A 19,507-nucleotide genomic window follows, 5' to 3' on the forward strand; every position below is an offset into this window, starting at 1 on the left:
CTGAGACATACCTGAAATAAACTCAGAGTCGCCATCCATGGATATGCCATGGAACCCTAAAATCAAATCCTCTGTGCAATGGATAACCAGAAATATATATGGGTTCGTGCCTGGTTACGAATGGGGAAGGTCTGAGAGCACCCCCGATTCGTCCGAGTGCAAGCACTTGGTCTCTTATGCCATTTATTATTAACTCCAAAGAAGTTTGGGTAAAAATCATCTGAAATGGGAACAATCCTCAGGAATCGTCTACCTAAGCATGCATTTCCTGAGGATAAAGATAATAAACACATATAAAATAAAATGAAAGATGTGCCACCTAAGCATAGCTAGGTTATGAGTGACAAACCTAATAGTTGTCTAAGTTCTGATGTGCAAACACATGCAAGCTACAGCAAAAGGTATAGTATCAGTACGAGAAAGTAAGAAAACACATCAAAACATATAATAACAACATAATAAATCCTAAGACTCTAAATTATTAGCCCGAGTCCTCGGATGGTCTGGTATTCATCCAAAGAAGCCTACGTATCCCCGCCTCCACGAGAATCAAAGCAACGTAGTTCTTCGCGCCTATTCTAAGCTATGATGCCTAAGACACCTAGCCCTCTATCCTAAACTCGATCTAAAAGAGTGGACCAATTATTAAAGTTTATTGTACGATTATTTAAATTCCAGTAAATTGTGAATTTTTAGGACATCCTATATGCCCTAACTAAATGCATGTTAGCCCTAGGCTAATGTAAGTGATTCCTACAACCTATGTGTAACTAGGCTGTATTTCCTAAGGAAAACCAAAGGTGGACTAGCGTATCCTACTCTAGTCATCACTCGGCGATGTGGATCGCCGACTGACCGGACGGAGGCGCTCCTATAACTCTAGGACAGACCCCTAACTCTAAAACAAACACACAGCAAACAAACAATCAAACAACCTATCAAAAGGAAAACCCTAACTCTAAAACTCTCTATCTAGGAGAAACTCCTAACTCTAGAGGAAGATCTTTTGAAAACAAGATTTTAAAGGTTTTTGAAGAAGGTTTAAAACATTTATTTACAAAAAAAGTTTGGCTGGACTTGGGATGTAAATCCCAAGCTGCACTACGTACCTCGGAAGAGGATCAAGCCAACGTAGTTCGAAACGAACTCTCCTAACTAATACTTCTAAAACACTCAACACTTTAGGCTTTTTTAAGATTTTTCGAATGTTTTTTGAGTTTTAAAATATTTAATGTTTTGGGATTTTTAAATGCTTTAATATGTTTTTGGATTTTAATTGTTTTCACCCTTTTAGTCAAAGACTTAAGGGAAATACACAAAGCAAAACCCTAGGGCTAAACCTTAGGGCAAATAGGGGAAACCCCTAAACAAATAACACTATCAAAAGCAAAGGTAAACGAATCAAAGATTCTCTAATAACACTCCTAAAAGGACAAATGAGTCAAAGACTCTCTAATAACACCGCTAAGAAAGACAAGAGTCGAAGACTTTCTAATAAAACTACTAAAAGGACGAATGAGTCAAAGACTCTCTAATAAAATCACCCAAAGGACGAATGAGTCAAAGACTCCCCGACAAGATCAATAAAGACAACTAGGTCAAAGACTCTAATAACACTATCTAAAGGACGAGCGAGTCAAAGACTCTCCAGCAAAATCAACCAAAGGACGAATGAGTCAAAGATTCTCTGAAAGAAACGGAAACACGATTCAAAGACGCTCTAAGAGAGAAAACATGAGTGAAAGACTCCACTGACAACAACTAAAGGATATACGAGTCAAAGACTCTCTAAAAGATGGAAACACGAGCCAAAGACTCCAAAAAACACCGACTAAAGGATATACGAGTCAAAGACTCTCTAAGAGATAGAATCACGAGTCAAAGACTCCAAAAACACCGACTAAAGGATAAATGAGTCAAAGACTCTCTAAAAGAGAAAGATTGAGTCAGAACTCTTTAATAACAACACCTGAAAGACAAATGAATCCAAGACTCTCCTACAACACTACTGAAAAGACAAATGAATCAAAGACTCTCTAATAACGCCACCTAAAAGGCGAATGAGTCAAAGACTCTTTAATAACACTATCTAAAGGATGAATGAGTCAAAGACTCTCTAATCAAGGCTGACTCCTATGCGAATGGACTATCGACTAAGGAGAAGCTTACAAGCAAAAGGAATAAGAGACCTCATGCATATTTGGCAAAGGTAAAAACATCCAGCCGGGCCGGACAGCTACCTAGCCCTCAGGGTGCAACAAATGTGCAACCCAATACCCATAAGGGTAGGGGTATGAAGCCAAGCCGAGTAGGGTGTTCTTCCAAAACCAAACGGCGCACAAAGAGGAGGTTTAGCAAGAGAATGAGACCGGGCGGGTCTAAAAGGAAATAAGAGACTTTGTGCATATTTGGCAAAGGTAAAAACATCCAGCCGGGCCGGACAGCTACCTAGCCCTCAGGGTGCAACAAATGTGCAACCCAATACCCATAAGGGTAGGGGTATGAAGCCAAGCCGAGTAGGGTGTTCTCCCAAAATCAAAAAGCACACAAAGAGGATTAACGAGGGAATGAGACCGGACGGGTCTCCCAAACACACAAAGATGGGCTCTAAGCAACCTTATCATTGCCCTTGCAAAGGGGGAAGCAAGGCTAAGACAACTAATTGACCAAATTGGTCTCTAATTAACAAATGAACAAACTGAGGTGTAGTCTCAGAGAGGATTCTACAAATGAGGCTTGCCTCCAAAGGAGGGTTGCCTAACGAGACAGAGTATGTCTCCTAGTACAGGTTATAGCATCTAAAGAAATTTAACAGAAATCTAAAAGACTGTGCTAGTCTAATCAAAGAGAGAGGAAAATGCTACCAGATAATCGCAAATTCCAATCAATTATTATAAAAACAAATCAAATATCAGCAAAATATGATCTACAACTAAAGAGTGCACAATCTGTAATAATAGCAATCATACAATGATAAACAACATTAATTAGTCCAGACCAGCCGCTGGATAGCCTAATAAAGCAAGAAACAACATTAAACACTTTTATGCCCAACCACAAGTACCACTGCCCCAATATGGGGGTGAAATCAGATGATGCTAAAGTAATCATCTGATATCACAAATACACAGGATAATATTTCTATGCCCGCCTTGAGATCAGACAGTACTCATATCGATAATATCGAATAGAGTAGTCATCTGATCTCCTTCTTTCCTAAAACAATTTATTTAAATAAAAGACAAGTGTATGAACCTTAAGAGAGTCTCACCTGAGCAGTCCATTTATTATCATCTTCAAAACCTAACTCAAAGATTAGTACAAGAGAAGAATATATATAAAAAAGAAATCAAAAGATTATGATAATTCTAATTTATACAAATTGTAGTGCGTAACAGGGGGCATATCTGAAAGGTTGAGTAGGCTTACTAAACAAGAGAGGGGAGTGCTACTTAGATTGAGCGAGTCCCCTAAAGATGGGCTTGGGCTAGCGCCTTCATCGCCCACGTAATGAGGGAGAACTCTAATAACCCTTAACATTTCAATACCTGAATAAGCATTACAAAAATTTAACAGGTTCCAATACATGCTGTAATATGGCACACCATCTATCACCAACAAGAAACTGAAATTTTATGCCTCAAATTCAACTCAATATTCTTAAAATTCTATATGAATGAAATCAGTTTGAGGAATAACAGATCACAAGCAAAAATTGAGACCTAAACAAGCATTTTACATGCTCATAGAGTATTACTACTGCCCTGCTTCTTTAAGCATGAAGAATACATAGGGAAAATTACATTAGAATAGCAACCTATCAATAAGCTGAAAATGACAAGACTAATGGATATTATTTCAGATTAAAAGATAAAAGCCCCCAGTTACCCACAAGAGTGGTGGTGCAGACTCCTCATTATTCAATCAAGATCTGTAACTCCAGACACCCAAACGACACTGATTGCGACTATCACTAAAATTACCAACATAGCTCCTTACCGATCGGATGATATGAAAACTCCTCAAATCTCAAAATTCTATCATAGATCTCCACAACTCTAATTGATGAGACAAATGCTTGTTCTCTCTCTCTCTCTCTATCTCTCGCAAATCTCAGTTATAAACCACAGATTTAAGCAATAAGGTAGGAGATCTAGGGTTCGAGAAGGGGTTAGGGTTCAAAGTTAGGGATAATAACAGAGAGAAGAAAGACTAAAGGAATGAGAACAAAGTCTTGTCGGAAATTGACCGGATCTCCGGCATGAAACGATCGGAGAAAAGGGGTTTAAGGAATTTAAGGATTTTAAATGATCTAGATGAATCTGTGGTGTAAATCTGGGGGAAATCACAGATCTAGTATTAATGGAAATAGAGAAGAGGATCGAAATAAACACACAAATCTAGGATTTTATAAAAACAAAGCTTCAGATCTAGGATTTGAGGCAGAAATATGGAGTTAGGGCTTAGAGATTGGGAGAAAAAAAAAAGGTATTGTGATCGGCAATGAAGAAAATATGTGCGAGTGTATGAACTTACGGAAGTTGGTGGCCGGAACTCCAAGAATCCGCCGGAGAAGATGAAGAAGCTTTCTCTCCCTTCTCTCTTTCTTAGTCTCCCTCCCTCTCTCTTTCTCCCCTACAACTTCCGATCGGAAATAGGATCTCCGGCAAATGGTCGGAGAAGACGATCGGTGGAGGAGAGAAAAAAAAAGAAAAAAAGCCCAAGTCTCCTCTGCTCTCGCTCTCTCTCTGTGATTTTTCACCAAAATAAACAGATCCCCTTCTTCCTTTTGATTTTTTTTTATATATTAAAGGGAAACGATATATTGAAACCCCCTTTTTCTACCTGGACAGCCCCCTTATAGTGTTTAGGGCTATTCTTTTATACCAACAAGGGTGGTCCCAAGTGAAAACAACCTTAGAAAAAATAAGGGTATATTTGACCATTTTCATGCTTCCGAACAGCCCACTTCTGATCACTCAATCTCCCTGAGTCACCCCCTGATATGGATAAAATATCCCCCTTTAGGCCTGCATTGCTCTTATTCTCTTGCCTCATCTTAGTTGACAAATCAGGTCGGATTTTGATGAAATTTGGCGGGGGCCCTGGTGAGACCCTAACCTAACTTGTGATGCAACTTTGGGATCCTAGCTTGGTGATTGGATGTGGTTTCGCCCAAGCACAGCGAACATGGGTCCGGTCAAAATGGGGTGTCTACACAAACCAGTCAGGAATAACTCATAAACTCATCATAAAAGTCAGCAAGACTTGGTTGCATAGCTGTAAATGTCTGCAATTGGTTCTGTTGCAACTATGGCAAAGGAAATATTACTTCCCTGTAGAATCCCAATCTCTTCTTCCACTTCTTGCTTTTCAGTTTCTACTTCTAGGCTAGTAAACATTTCCGTGCTCACTAGCTCAACATCTCCTTTGTTCTCAATATGTATCCATCCTTTGTTCTCAATATGGAATTAGCAACGTGGGTTTGCTTTCCATATGTATCCATCCTTTCAATAAATTTCATCTTCTTCTTAAAAAATTCAGGAAATAAGCAATGGACAAAAGTTGGATGCAACTGCCTAGGTATGGCCCTCAAAAGTGACATTACCTTTTCATAGTTAGATTTAATTTTTCCATTACTTGAAGATACAGATCTCACATTTTTTCAACTATGTTTTAATTAGGAATGAACCAGAGTATACGCTTGGCGTTGTGGAGTTTATTAAATTTGCACTTGCTAATAGAGTTTATGGGAATAAGTTCAAATGCCCATGTGTTAATTGTGCCAACATTCAATTGGTTGGTGTTAAAGATTGTTTTGATCATCTGATTATCGATGGCATCATGAAGGGCTACACCAGATGGGTTTTCCATGGGGAAGCTGGGTCATCGGTGGTTGATATGACTAGTAGTGATCGCCAAATGAACGAAGAACCAATGATACAAGACGAAATGCATGATTTGTTAGAAGACATAAGGCCAAGGTTGAACCATAATCAGGACAACTTGCCAACAGGTAATGGGGAAAGGCCGAATCAAACAAGTAGAGAGGGGCCTGATGCAAATGCAAAGAAATTTTACAAATTAGTAGAGGATGCCGAGCTAGAACTATACCCAGGGTGCAAGCTCTCAAAATTGTCTTTCGTTGTTCAAATTTTTCATATAAAGTGTCTCAATGGATGGAGTAACAAATCTTTCACCATGTTACTTGAGTTGTTGAAAGAGGCATTTCCCACGGGAGCATCGGTGCCAGAGTCATTTTATGAAACGAAGAAGATCATTAGTGATTTAGGCCTCCACTACGATAAAATAGATGCATGCCCCAATGATTGTATGTTGTTTTGGAAGGAAGACGCGAAAGAGACTGTCGTATATGTGGGGCTTCCAGGTGGAAGACATATGCATTGCATCCAGACGATGTAATAACTCAGACATCGAGAAAAGACCCAAAAATTCCTGCTAAGATTCTGCGTTACTTCCCCATAACACCAAGATTGCAGAGACTATATATGTCGAAGAAAACAGCTGCTTCCATGACATGGCATGATGATAAACGAACAAATGATGGTATATTCAGGCACCCTGCAGACTCCCCAGCGTGGCAGGATTTAGACAGTAGATATCCAAACTTTTCATCAGATCCTCATAATGTTAGACTTGAGTTAGCAAGTGACGGGTTCAATCCCTTTAGGACGATGAGTATTGCTCACAGCACGTGGCCTATTGTTCTTATTCCATATAACTTGCCACCATGGTTGTGCATGAAACAACCGTACATGATGCTCTCATTGCTTATTCCCGGACCATCTGGACCTGGAAATGACTTAGACGTCTATTTACAACCTTTGATTGCAGAGTTGAAAGAACTATGGGATATTGGTTTTCAGACATTTGATGTTTCGAGGAATGAGACGTTTCAGATGCATGCAGCTGTGTTGTGGACGATTAGTGACTTTTCTGCATATGCTAACCTGTCAGGATGGAGCACCAATTGGGAATCCCAGAACAAAACAATCCCATGTCAATTCATAATCCAACAACAAAAAGCTAGTAAATATTTTTGGGTTTTGTTAAGGAGTGCCTTTAGGGAAAGGAATTCTACACATGTTTTGATAAAAATGACTCAAAACATTTGTTGGGGTTGTTAAAGCTAGTAACTAACTTGGGAACCCAAATCACATAATTTGCCACATACTTCAAAAAATCACCCGTTAGTATCCAGGAAAGAGTTGCACTCATGCAAAACAGAGTTTCTATCAAATTTTGTCAAAATTTCCTCCTCATTGGTGTGGTTCTTTTTTGAAAAAACAAAACAGCCGCCATTCCTAAGACCAGATGCAACCGATGCCGGGCCGTCATCACTCAGTTAATAAGATTTTGGACTGCATATATTAGAAGCTGACATATGCTAATGGGGATGCAAACTTAACATAATCCCTGAAATAGTTATTAAAACAAGAGTGATAACATGTTTTCATCTTCCAACTAGGAATAAAATTACAACAAAGTATAAAGTTCCTCCAACTCAAAGACAAACAGAAAGATGCTCTCTAATTTGGACATGCTAAAAATCACATGCTTTTGTAGAATTCCATGATCCAAAACCCATAACAAGAACATTTAACTCTATGACCAGCAAACCCAGCTCCCTTAGCCAAAGCTTCGAACTCTTTCTCTGTCCTCTCTTTTCCTCCAGGAGTAGAAATCAACATGAGCATATCCGTATTAAAGAAATTGGTACTGGCACGATCCATCTCTGGGGTTATTGGGATAATCCACTCGGCGATGATCACCTTTCCAGTGTCTGGTAGGGCTTCATAGCAATTCTTCAGAAGTTTCAAGCAGTGGTCATCGTTCCAATCATGAAGTACGCACTGCAAGTTTCATTTACAGTTCATTAATCACGCTTTTCTTAAATAGATAGCTGCAGCCCCCTATTGAACCACTTCAAAAACTCAAAAACCACTATACTCGAATTTGAGCCAAGTTGAGTTAACTCCATTGAGAAATTAGTGATTTGATAAATAATGAGTGGTTATTTTTTGTAATAAAAACATTCAATTTGTATAATATACAAAGGTTGCATTTGGATTGTTAGAATCAAGAATCAGAATCAGAATCAGAATTAGAATCAGAATTAGAATCAGAATTAGAATTAGAATCGGACTCCTATTGTGATTCCTCGTTTAATCGGGTGAAATCAAAATATAATCTCTCGGGGTGGAATATAGGTTCCAACATTTTTTTTTCACACTTCAACATACGCTAGTAATCAGTTTTGTAGTTACAATCGGTTCTCAAAATCCAAAACAAATACCCCATAATTGGACTCAATATTGCTTTTAATGTTGAGTCCAACAATCAGTTTTGGACAAAATCAATTCTCAAAATCCAAAATGAACAGGGGCTAAAAAACCCTCTGTAAATTGGAGGCTTTGTATCGTCCAATGGAGATGGTTTTATCCTTAGAATCGTCACTATGGATCATTGGAAATGGATTTTTGCTCCATAGTAAATCCCAGGAAACAAAAGGTTTAGGTTATTTAGAAAGTGGCCACACTTGTACTTTCAATTATCTGAAATCAATTGATCTTCTGAAAATGCTTAGTCCATGTTTGTTTTGGATTTTGAGATCTGATTGTGTGTCCAAAACGGATTATTGGAGAATCGATTTTGTCACTATTTATTCTAAACAAACATAGCCACCGTATGCCCTGATTGTTAGATTGTGTCAATCGATTGTGCACCCCAAAGCGATTATGGGACTCCATAATTCGGGTAGGGGCCCACGATTTGTTGTCAAATCTCCAAATCTAAAAACGAACCAGGCCTAAACAATCGATCAGACGATAAAGTAGTTGGAAATTTTGTAAATTCCAGAAAAAGACAAACCGAAGGGAGTAGAAATATCGCAAGCTTTTGTTAGTTTTTCTTCCGAAAATGCTTAGTGTAGAAGTAGAGTTTTGTCGGTGGCAGAAATAGTCAAACAAAAAGGCAGTGGAAAATGGCTTCTCACAAAGTCACAAGCAACCACACTCACCTTCATGAAAATGGCTTCTCCCCTTGGAACACTAACAAACATATCTCCCCCAACATGCTCTACACCTGCAACAAAATCATGCCCTCTATTCATACTTTAAAACACAAAATCAAGAAGAAAATAGAAAAAAAATGGAAGAAAAATATAAAAAGAACAAAACAATAAGAAAGAAGAAGAAAAGAACCATATACCAGAAGAAGCAGGGGCATCAGCAATAACATGAGGCAAATCAAAATTAATTCCTCTGAGATGAGGATACTTTGAAATGATCATGTTGAGACTTGCTCCAACTCCACCCCCAACATCCACCAAAACTTTCAACTCTTCAAACCCCTTGTATGTCTCCAAAATCTTCTTCATGGATAAGGTGCTGTGATTCGACATGGCCCTATTGAAAACCTTGTTGAATCTGGGATCTGTGCCTGAATATTCAAAGCCAGCCATTCCATAAGCCTTTTCGAAAGGGACCCCTCCTTCTAGAACTGCTTCTTTCAAGTGGTACCTAAGTGAAAAAATATCAAAACCCAATAAATGATTAATATTTTGTAGCACCTACATCCAAAAAACATGTTGAAATATTTTTTTCTTTTATCTTTATCATCTTACCAACTCTCCATGAAGACCTTGTCCTGGATCAAAAGAAGGAAAGGGGCTATGGAGACACCGTCCTGGTTTTGAACTAGGAATTTGCAGGCAGGTGCAAGACCATAAAGTCTCTCAAATTTGCCATTGTTTTGGGTTACAACAGAACATGTAAGGATGGAGTAGCTAGCCAAGAGGCGTAGAATCCGATCGAGCATGGCGGGAGCATCTGGGTTTTGTGTGGGGAGGTGAGAGGCGATCTGGGATGGAGAGAGATGGGCCCCTGGCCCAGCGTTTGCTATGATCTCTAGCACCTGCAGCTCAATCGCTGCCTTCAAAGTCATGGGCAGGACAGATGCGCACGCCAATTGCATGGAGAACATGCATGCTTCTTCTTCCTCGTTAGAGGATTTGGATTGATTCAGAGTCGAGGCCATGTTGGTCTGGTATGAGAAAGGGGAAAGATTGAGAAGGGAACTACGAAGCCTGCGCAACACACCCTTGTTTGATATTTCCCCGTGTTTAAAAACGCAGATGTGATATGGAACACGGCTGAAGAAAATCCTTGTCGACTCAGCGTGGACACGGCTAGTAACGCGTTGACGCAGTCAATGAGTCGTAATTTTTAAATGAATAAAATACAAAAATCCAAACCATGTAGGGCACACCAAATGAATGGTAAAGATCATCACCATGTGGAAGCTACTAGCTATGATACTCACATTACCATCTTATCCTATGTCTACTGTAATAAGTCGGAAGGATTTTTTTACTGTTCCCCCGCCACGTGTCGTCGTCCCTTACTCCCCATCTCTTTCTTTGGACTTCTTTCCGGTTGAACCCTCCAACAAATTTTAATTTCCATCTATGCCATGAGTGTTTTTTGCATTTATTTGAAAGGAGAAAAATACTGAATGTATGTAATTTAACACGTCAAGGTTGTTGCAGAGATATTTTTCCTTTTCTATTCAACGTGTCAAGTCATTCTAGAGATATTTTTCATTTTTTTTGTCTCTATTAACACAAGACAAGAAAGAGGCCTTGATTTCTATTTTGCATTTATTTGAAAGAATGTATGTAATTTAACACGTCAAGGTTGTTGCAGAGAATAGATATTTTTTTTGGGAGATATTTCTTTAGAGATATGTCTCCTCTGTTTCTCTCATTATCCCTACTCACACGTCTTCTAGACTATTCCCACCTTCAAAAGGCACTTCTCTTCTTAGCTATATGATATTAAATGATTTATTGATCGAATGGTTCATCTAATCTACTTCTTCTTTTTTTTCCTTGGACAAGAAATTTTGATAAGATTTGGGCCATCTCTCTTCTTCGGAATGGACGAAAACGGCATCGGCAATTATGCGGCTACACGATTCCATTCTTCAACCTGCAGATTTTAGGGTTTCCTTTTTTTATGGCATGATTTCTTCCTCTTCCTTTTAAAGGTATTTTTTTTGTGATTTTTGTGCTGGTTTTTGTGGGTTATTGGTTTTTCTAGGTTTCCATAGAAGCTTAGATCTGTTTTTCAAGTTTTGGCATTTATCTTTTATTTTTATTATTTTAATAAATGCCATTTCTGTAACGATGTTGGATTAGAAAAATTCCTACTAAAGATCGTTAGGGTAGCATTTTTTATATTAGACAGTAAGAATCCGTCTTCTACTTGAAATTAACTTTGCTGATGTGGACCCCGATCCGGAGAGAGGGGCGGTGAGGGACGTACCCCCACGCTCGCAGTCTATGGATCATCCACGTGAATGGAGAGCTCTACCAAGGAACTCTCGAAAGAATGTGCCTCTCACAGCATGAGTGGCGATGCAAAGGTGAGATACCTCTCGATTCGGGGACTAGCCCAGATTCGAGGTGTACCTTAAACAAAGAAGAGTCGCCATCCAAGGAAGTGGGCCAAGGATCCCATACTATGCTCTGTTGCAACGGATAACCAGAGATATAAAAAGAAGGTTCGTGCCTGGTTACGAAATCGGAAGGTCTAAAGAGCACCTCATCCGCCCAAGTGTAAGCACCTGGTCTCTTATGCCATTTATAATTGATTTTGAAGAGTTTTGAGCTAAAGTCATATGAAATGGGAACGAATATCTCCGAGAAGACGTCTATCTAATCATGCATGTCTCGGAGATGATTAATAAACACACACAAAATAAATGAAAGAAGTGTCGCCTAAAAATAGCTAGGTTATGAGTGTCATACCTAGTTGGTGTCTGAGTTCTGGTGTGCAAACACATGCATACTTCAGCTAAAGGTATAGGATCTGTACATGAAAGTAAGAAAACACAGCAAAACATACAACACAATTCAATTTTATACATGACTGGACAAAAAATGAGTCCTAAAACTCTAATGCATTGACTCGGACCAAGATGGCCATCCATCTTAGCTGCTCTACGTATCCCGGCCTCGGGAAGAATCGGAGTCAACGTAGTTCGATGACCTATTCTAAACTATGATGCCTAAACATCTAAAACCGCTATCCTAAACTCGATCCACTAGACTCGACTGATTTTTTAAAGCTTTTTATACAATTGCTTAAGTTCGAGTGAATTGTAATTTTCAGGACTCTTTATATGCCCTAACTAATGCAAGTTGATTAACCTTAAGCTAATGCAGGTGGGCCCTATATCCTATGTGTATCTAGGCTGTGCAACCTAAGGAAAACCATGGGCTGACTATATGCTTCCTAGTCTAGCCATCGGTTCGACTAAATGTCTAACCGATCGACTCGAGGCCTCCTAACTCTAGGGACACTCACACGACAGGACACACCATATCAATACAAATCAGGACAGCCTCCTAACTCTAAACACTGCAAACAGCTAAGACAGACTCCTAACTCTAGAGGAAGATCTTTTTGAAAAAGGTTTTGAAATATTTTTGTAATTTTTTGAAAGGTTTGAAATGTTTATTTTGAAAGGTTTGGCTGGACCTAGGATGTGAATCCCAAGCTGCACTACGTACCCTGTTGAAAGGGATCAAGCCAACGTAGTTCGGAAATAGAATTCCTAACTACTCTCCTAATGACTTAAGATTTTTGAGATTTTTAGTTTTTTAGATGTTTTTGATATTTTTGACACTAGAGGATAGAAAACTATCATCATAAGGGGAGGACAGACTTCTGGAATCCCGCAAAGGTCGGACAGCATCCTATGCTTTGCGGGGGAAAAAGACAGAAACACGACTCTGCAAGGGTTGGACAGCATCCTATACCTTGCAAGAGCGGATAGAAAAAACATGATATGATAAGAGGTTGGAAAGAAATCTAACCCCTATGATGATAGGACTGACTCCCTACACTAAGGACGGATTCCTATGCTAGTGGAAAAAGACTTACTCCCAGCGCATAAACCTAAGAGGGGAGTGCTAATGAGACTAGGGTAGTCTCCTAAAAGAAGAAGAAATAAAGAAGGGTGCTAGTAAGACTGGGCGAATCTATATGAGAATGACCACCTAATGAGACAAAGCATGTCTCCCTAAAAGATATGACGAGAAAAGCAAAAGAGACAAAGCCTGTCTCCTCAAAAAGATGATAACCACTAGGATAAATGAGACAAGGCCTGTCTCCTAAGAAGGGCTCTAGATAGCTCTTCCATTGCCCTTGCAATGATAAGGCTCCTAATGCTTAAGGATATCTAAAAGACTGGGCAAGCCTTAAAAATAAACGAGGGGACGGCTACTTGGACTGTGCAAGTCCCCTAAGGATGGGCTTGGGCTAGCGCCTTCATCGCCCTATTATTTATTCTAAAAACAAGATCAAAACCTTTTAAAGCGAATAAAATAATGTGAGCATATTTCTTTTATTCTACTGATAATTGCACAATCTCTCAACCCTATTCTCTTTTATATTAGCAGGTGAAGATAGAAAACACTTACACCCCGGATGATAAAAGCAGTTGTGAAACGTGAAACAAGTTTCTGAATATTCAAGTGCACCAAATATACAATATGTAATCCAAGATTATATGAAAGGATATGAATGTAGACAAGATGCTCAAACAAGGCAGCATTCAAAACAATAACATTTTCAGACCATGTGGCAGCAAGGGGCAACAATTTTACACAAGGCATGGATGATTACGACAGTTTAAATTGAGTGGCAGCACACCATTAGGCAAAATGCTAGCCCTGGTTTAGACATGGACCATACATGAGTTGGTTAAAGCAGTTTTTTTTTTATGTAAGTTGAGGATTTATCCCAAAAATAAACATATGTAAAATATGGCCATTGAGCAGTTGTACCACAGACAATAAGAAACAGAACAAGCAAATGCAAAGAAGAAAGTAATTATGTGCTCAAACATCATTCAGCAATGGGACAAAATCAATGATTCTCAACTGTAGCATCTAAAGAATAATGCTAGGTATACTATTATACTTAAGAACACATATAACTCAATCATCCTCTATTCAAATAAGGTCAACTACATATCTAAATGAATTAGATTCATACCATCATTGAAAACATGTGTAAAATTGTCTAGAGAATTAACAAGGACACTATAATATTTAGATGCCTGCACAAATATGCTCTATACTAATCAAGTCATGACAATGATCACTCACCGATGAAACTAATGAAGGATAAACATTTGAATCCAATGAGATTTCTAAGAACTGCTCCTTCATAATTGAACTAGATCATTAGGCTGACCTTTAGATGGTTGGAATTTGCTCCTCGTTTTCTTTTACATATGCAAAGCTCTAAATCAAAAGAGCTTCCAAATCAACTCCTCCTTATTTCTCTGCTCCAAATTCCCTCACTCGAGACCTTAAATCATTTGTATCTTCAATTTCTCTGAGAAAAGTCATCGGAGAAAGTAACCTCACTTTCTTTCTCTATGAAATTTCAAGGAGCTGCCGCCGGATTTCGTGGAGAATTGCCGGAAAAAGAGCCGTGAAATTACCGGACGGAATAAATTTCTAGAAAATGTGAGCACGTGGCCGAAACGAGCAAGATTCACCGGATTTTAAAAGATCGCCGGATCTGATTTCGAATGGCCGGAATCTATGATGCTGACCGGAAAAATGAATCTTGGCTGAAGTTTAGGGTTTGGATAAAACTCGGTTAGGGTTTGGAGCGAAAGTCTAAGTTTTCAAACTAAGAAAATGACAAATGTAGAGGTTAGAAGGAAGAAAAGAGATCTGCGAGGATGATGTTGGCCGATGACCGGTCGGATTGTGGCCGGAATCCGGTTAAGTTTGCCGGAGAAGATAGAATTCCGATCGAAAAAATGAGCTTGGGTTTAAGTGAGATCCAAGAAACTTTGCAGAGGATGAAGAAGAAGATGATGAATCCGTAGGGTAGATGTTAGCCAAAGATCAAGTTAGACGACCGGAGACGTAGCTGGAGCTTGCCGGAAAACGGCCGGAGAAGAAGATGATCGGTGAAAAAAAAAATGGTTAGGGTTTGTAACAAGATCCATTTTCCCTCTCTTCTTTCTCACTCTTTCTCACTCTTAAAAAGACAAAAATCAGCAAATGAGAAAGAGATCCCTAAATTAGAGCTCTAAACTCCTATTTATAGAGGTTTGGGGCTCATTTTAGCCTCTCTTAAGCTACCTCAAGGCACCCCCTAATTGACATTTTCCTTTGCTTTGTATTAGAAAGTAGTGGTGCAAGTAAGAAAAATGGGGTGGCCAAGGAAAAATAGAGCAAGGATGATGATTAGATCCAATCGAATAGATGAAGCTTCAGCCCATTTTCTTCCTCTTTATCCCCTGTTCTATCTGTCTCCCTCTCTCTCTCTAATTTAATGAAAATGAAAAAAACCCCTCAAACGAATCTCTTGACCCTCTTTTATAGATGAGCATAAGTCAATGCTAACAAACCCTGAATTTGGTAATGGCACTCCCCCTCATGTGTAATTTTCCTTCTTTAGTTGCATACACATAAGAATTGGCATGGGCACCCTCTCAATTTTATAAACGACTCCTCTGTTCCTTGAAAACCCATTTTATAAAGAAGTAATATTTTTGCAACCCCCATCTTTGCTTGGTCAGCCCTCTCATGTATCTCAACTGCTCTTTTTCTTTCATAAGGGGGACCTTGGTGGAATAAAAGCCAACGCCAAAAGGGAAATGATATATCGCATCCCTTTTCATCTCTAGGACAGCCCCTGTTAGTGTATTTAATGACTACTCTCTTACCCCATGGAGTGGGCTGGGGTGAAAATGGGCCCTAAAAAAAAAGTGATGTAGTCAACTACTTTCTTTTCATTTGGACTGCCTCTTGTGTAATTCATGACTACTCTTTCTACTCTTCAAGGGGGGTGACTTGGGTAAAGGAGAGGATGAGTGCAACTTTACCTACTTTGACTCTAGTGAGCATCCCCCAAATCAGCCAAATTCACTCTCCTTCCAAATAATCCGCTCTCCGCTTGCTTAGTTGATTTATGGGCTGTCATGAGTGCCTCCTTACCTCAACAATGCATCCCTTTCTTAATCACAAGTGATTAATAACAGCACACCCCCACTCCACCAATTCAGCTTGTCCTCTCCTCTCTGATTTTTTATCTGAAAATGGGATCCCCCTTTCTTGCACTCCTTCGGTGATTATATGAGGGTATGATACATTCAGCTCCCTTTGTTCCACCTTAGACAACCACCTTCTAATATATTTATAACTACTCTTTTGCAAAAGAGGGTGCTCGGGCATAAATGAATGGCTAGGAAAATGATATGTCTGACCTCATTTCTTCATTGTGACTACTCCTTTACCCTGTATGGGAGTGGTCTATGCAAAGCAAGGGGAACATGAAATTTTTTTTTCTTTTTGTTTCTTGTAGGGGAATGATATGGGCACCTCCGCGGATTGGTTGACACAAACCCAACTAGTCTTTTTTCTCTTTTCTCTTTGGCTTACCTGTTGATAAGAAGAATGAGTCCCTCACACATTTAAAATTTTACGATGATACATTTGCCTCGGTTCGTTCACTAGGTAAACGTGCTCGGATTTTGACAAAATTTTGCCGGGACCTTGGTGGGACCCTAACCTAGTTGATTTGATGGGGTTTTGCACAAAAAAGAAAATTTTAGGGCACGATCAAAATGGGGTGTTTACAGATGCCCCTCTTTGGCAGAGCGTGCTTGTCGCGCGAATGTCAAAGCTGAACAGACAACACATTTTGGCCGACCCGAAAAAGAAGCAAATCTAATTTTGATTTTGGTTTTTGAAAAAGATATTCACAAAGATAACAAGGTGAAATAGCCTTTCACCGGACTCTGACTCTGCAAACGTTGGTGAGATAGCCTCTCTCCAACTCGTAACTCAACGATGGATGTATGGATGAGATAGCCTCTCTTGTAAAACTTTGAAGGATTGATTTGGCTGCGAGAGAGCCGGGAAGGAAATTGGTTTGGTTGCGATTGAACCAGAAGACGGGGAACTGACTTGACTACGACGGAGTCAGAGAATCATGGATATTAGCGTGGTTGCGAATGAACAAAAAAATTGGAATACTTGACTGCGAATGAGTCGAAGAATTGGAAATTGGCTCAGTTGCGAATGAACTAGAAGACCGGATAATTAACTTGACTGCGAAGGAGTCAGAGTATCAGGAATATTATCTCGGTTGCGAACGAACCAGAAGATTGGATAATGGACTTGACTGCGAATGAGTCGGAAGGTCAGAAATTTGCTTGGTTGCGAACGAACCGAAAAGCAAAGGGCTCACTTGACTTCAAAGGAGCCAAAGTCAGGGATACTGGCCTAGTTGCGAATGAACTATGAGACCGGATAATTGACTTGGTTGCGAATGAACCAGAAAGTCAGAAATTTGATTTTAACTGCGAATGAGCTAAGAATTGGAAGATTGACTCGACTGCGAGTGAGTCGAAGTTGGGGAGATTAGCTTGATTGCGAATGAATCAAGAAATCAGCAAGAAACTTGGCAGCGAACGTGCCGAAGAGTCTAAGAATTTGACCCAGTTGCGAATGAACCAAAAAGGCCGGAATGATGACTTGGTTGCGAACGAACCGAAGTCAAAGAGATTAATTTGACTGCGAATGAGTCAAGAAATTAGAAAATAGACCTGACTGCGAATGAGCCGAAAAGTCTAAGATTTTGGCCTGGCTGCGAATGAGCCGAAATACCGAGATGATGACTTGGTTGCGAATGAACCAGAAAGGTAATAACCTGACAGAATCAGAAGTTAAAGGATTAGCTCGGTTACAGATTAACCGAAAAGCTTGACTGCGAAAGAGTCAAAAGCTCAGAGATCGACTCGGTTGCAAATGAACCAGAGAGTCGAGGATTAACCCGGTAGCGAATGAACCGAAAAGGTCGAAACGATGACTTGGTTGCGAACGAACCAAAAAATAATAATAACCTGACAGAATCAGAAGTTGAAGGATTGACTCGGTTACAGATTAACCGAAAAGTCGGGGATAGAAGCTTGACTGCGAATGAATCAAACACTAAAAGATAGACTTGGTTACAGACTAACCAAAAAGTTAAGGATAAAAGCTTTGATTGCGAATGAGTCAAAAGCTCAAAGGATTGACCTGGTTGCGAATGAACCGAAAGGTCAAAGATACGAGCGAGACTGCGAATGAGTCAGAGGCTCAAAGGATCGACTTGGTTGTGAATGAACCGAACGGTCGAGGATATGAGCGAGACTGCGAATGAGTCAAAGGCTCAAAGGATCGACTTGGTTGCGAATGAACCGAAAAGTTGAAGATACCTTGATCAAGCAAAAGTCTACATGAGACAGTACGAGAATCAAAGGTATGACGGGCCTGTGAAAAGGCTTTCACCAGAATAACAGTTAGATGGACCTATGGAAAGGCTGTTCTCTATACTAACTGCTAGGAGGTACAAACAATAATTTTGCTTTTGGATGCGAAAATTTTGATCGATTCCACTGAGTGATTGATTCTCTTGCCGAGAACCATTGCGAGTGCGAGTTCTTTGCTGAGAACCAGACTCAGATAACCTGTTAGATTTTGGGTGTCTCTCTTCTCTCTTTGTTTTTACCAAGAGAACTGCATTCTGTTGGAGATTGAAGGCTGGGGAGCAAATTCTAGACTCCACTGGGAAACTGATTTTCTTGGGAAGTTGACTCTTCAGGAGAGTGGACTCGTTTGAGGAGTTTAGAAATTTGGTTCGAGATATACTCGTATATCTCTTATCTCAACTTACTGAAGACATTGACACTGATTGTCTTTTGTGTGCTTGATATCTTTTATGACGCAAGTCATAAAAGATGCCCCTAGTGTGTTGTGATTCCATGACAAGAGTCTTAAGGATTCAGAACCAGGATATGTAAGGGAAATTTGAATTTGTATGGGTTCTTTCTTTGAAATAGGAAGAACAATCTCTACAATGGCTGGGTTTGAGAATTCCTTCTGTCACTGCTCACTGCTTGAGGCTTTGATGTCTTTGGCAGGTCTGAACAAGATGTCTCTTGCCTCTCTTTGATTCCTAAACCAGGATTTTCTTTGAATTTTCTTCGCATTTTGGAAGGTGTACTTTCGCTCTCCAGTGCCAGACAACTTTAGACCTTGACAACTTTACACCTTGAGAGAAAAATGGATAAGAATGAGGAATAGACTTCGAATGACTCGATCAAAGAAAATTTATACGATTCAAGGGATGACTCACTTTTGATTCACCCTTAGATCCAATGTATTATTTTTTAGGGTAAGGCTAGCCGCTCTCAGAGTAATCTCGAAAACCATGTCAAAAGGCATTAATTTCCTCCATCGGTATTTCCGTCATGGTTATTACCCCCCTTCGGATTGCTCAGTTTTAATGCCCCTAGTTTAGAAGGGTATCAAAGTAAGTCTCACCGACACTACTCAGATTCCGGGATCCTGCCCTGTTTGAAGACCGCTTCTCCATCTCGTTGATTCTCCTTCTTTCCAGGAAGT

The 19,507-nt window shown here is 39.7% G+C and overlaps 1 protein-coding gene and 1 long non-coding RNA gene across 5 annotated transcripts in view; one reads left to right on the forward strand and one right to left on the reverse strand.

Annotated features, from left to right (window-relative positions):
- Positions 1–7,425: 7,425 nt before the first annotated feature.
- LOC143875475 (caffeic acid 3-O-methyltransferase-like) lies at positions 7,426–10,153 on the reverse strand. Its single transcript, XM_077377040.1, has 4 exons — positions 9,647–10,153; positions 9,232–9,542; positions 9,041–9,105; positions 7,426–7,874 (listed from the first exon to the last, which is right to left on the reverse strand). Exons 1-4 carry the CDS (start codon positions 10,057–10,059, stop codon positions 7,572–7,574), a joined length of 1,092 nt encoding a protein of 363 aa, XP_077233155.1. The 5' UTR covers positions 10,060–10,153; the 3' UTR covers positions 7,426–7,571.
- A 552-nt stretch (positions 10,154–10,705) lies between these two features.
- LOC143875496 (uncharacterized) overlaps positions 10,706–19,507 on the forward strand; it is an 82,535-nt gene continuing 73,733 nt past the window's right edge. For all 4 annotated transcript variants that reach the window (XR_013250131.1, XR_013250135.1, XR_013250132.1 and 1 more), the window contains exon 1: positions 10,706–11,026. This is a non-coding gene — a long non-coding RNA (uncharacterized LOC143875496). The remainder of the gene's footprint in view (positions 11,027–19,507) is intronic.

This window comes from Tasmannia lanceolata, unplaced genomic scaffold (assembly GCF_043159265.1).
Source record: "Tasmannia lanceolata isolate RefF3 unplaced genomic scaffold, GAP_Taslan_0.1 ptg000002l, whole genome shotgun sequence".
Taxonomy (NCBI): Eukaryota; Viridiplantae; Streptophyta; class Magnoliopsida; order Canellales; family Winteraceae; genus Tasmannia; species Tasmannia lanceolata.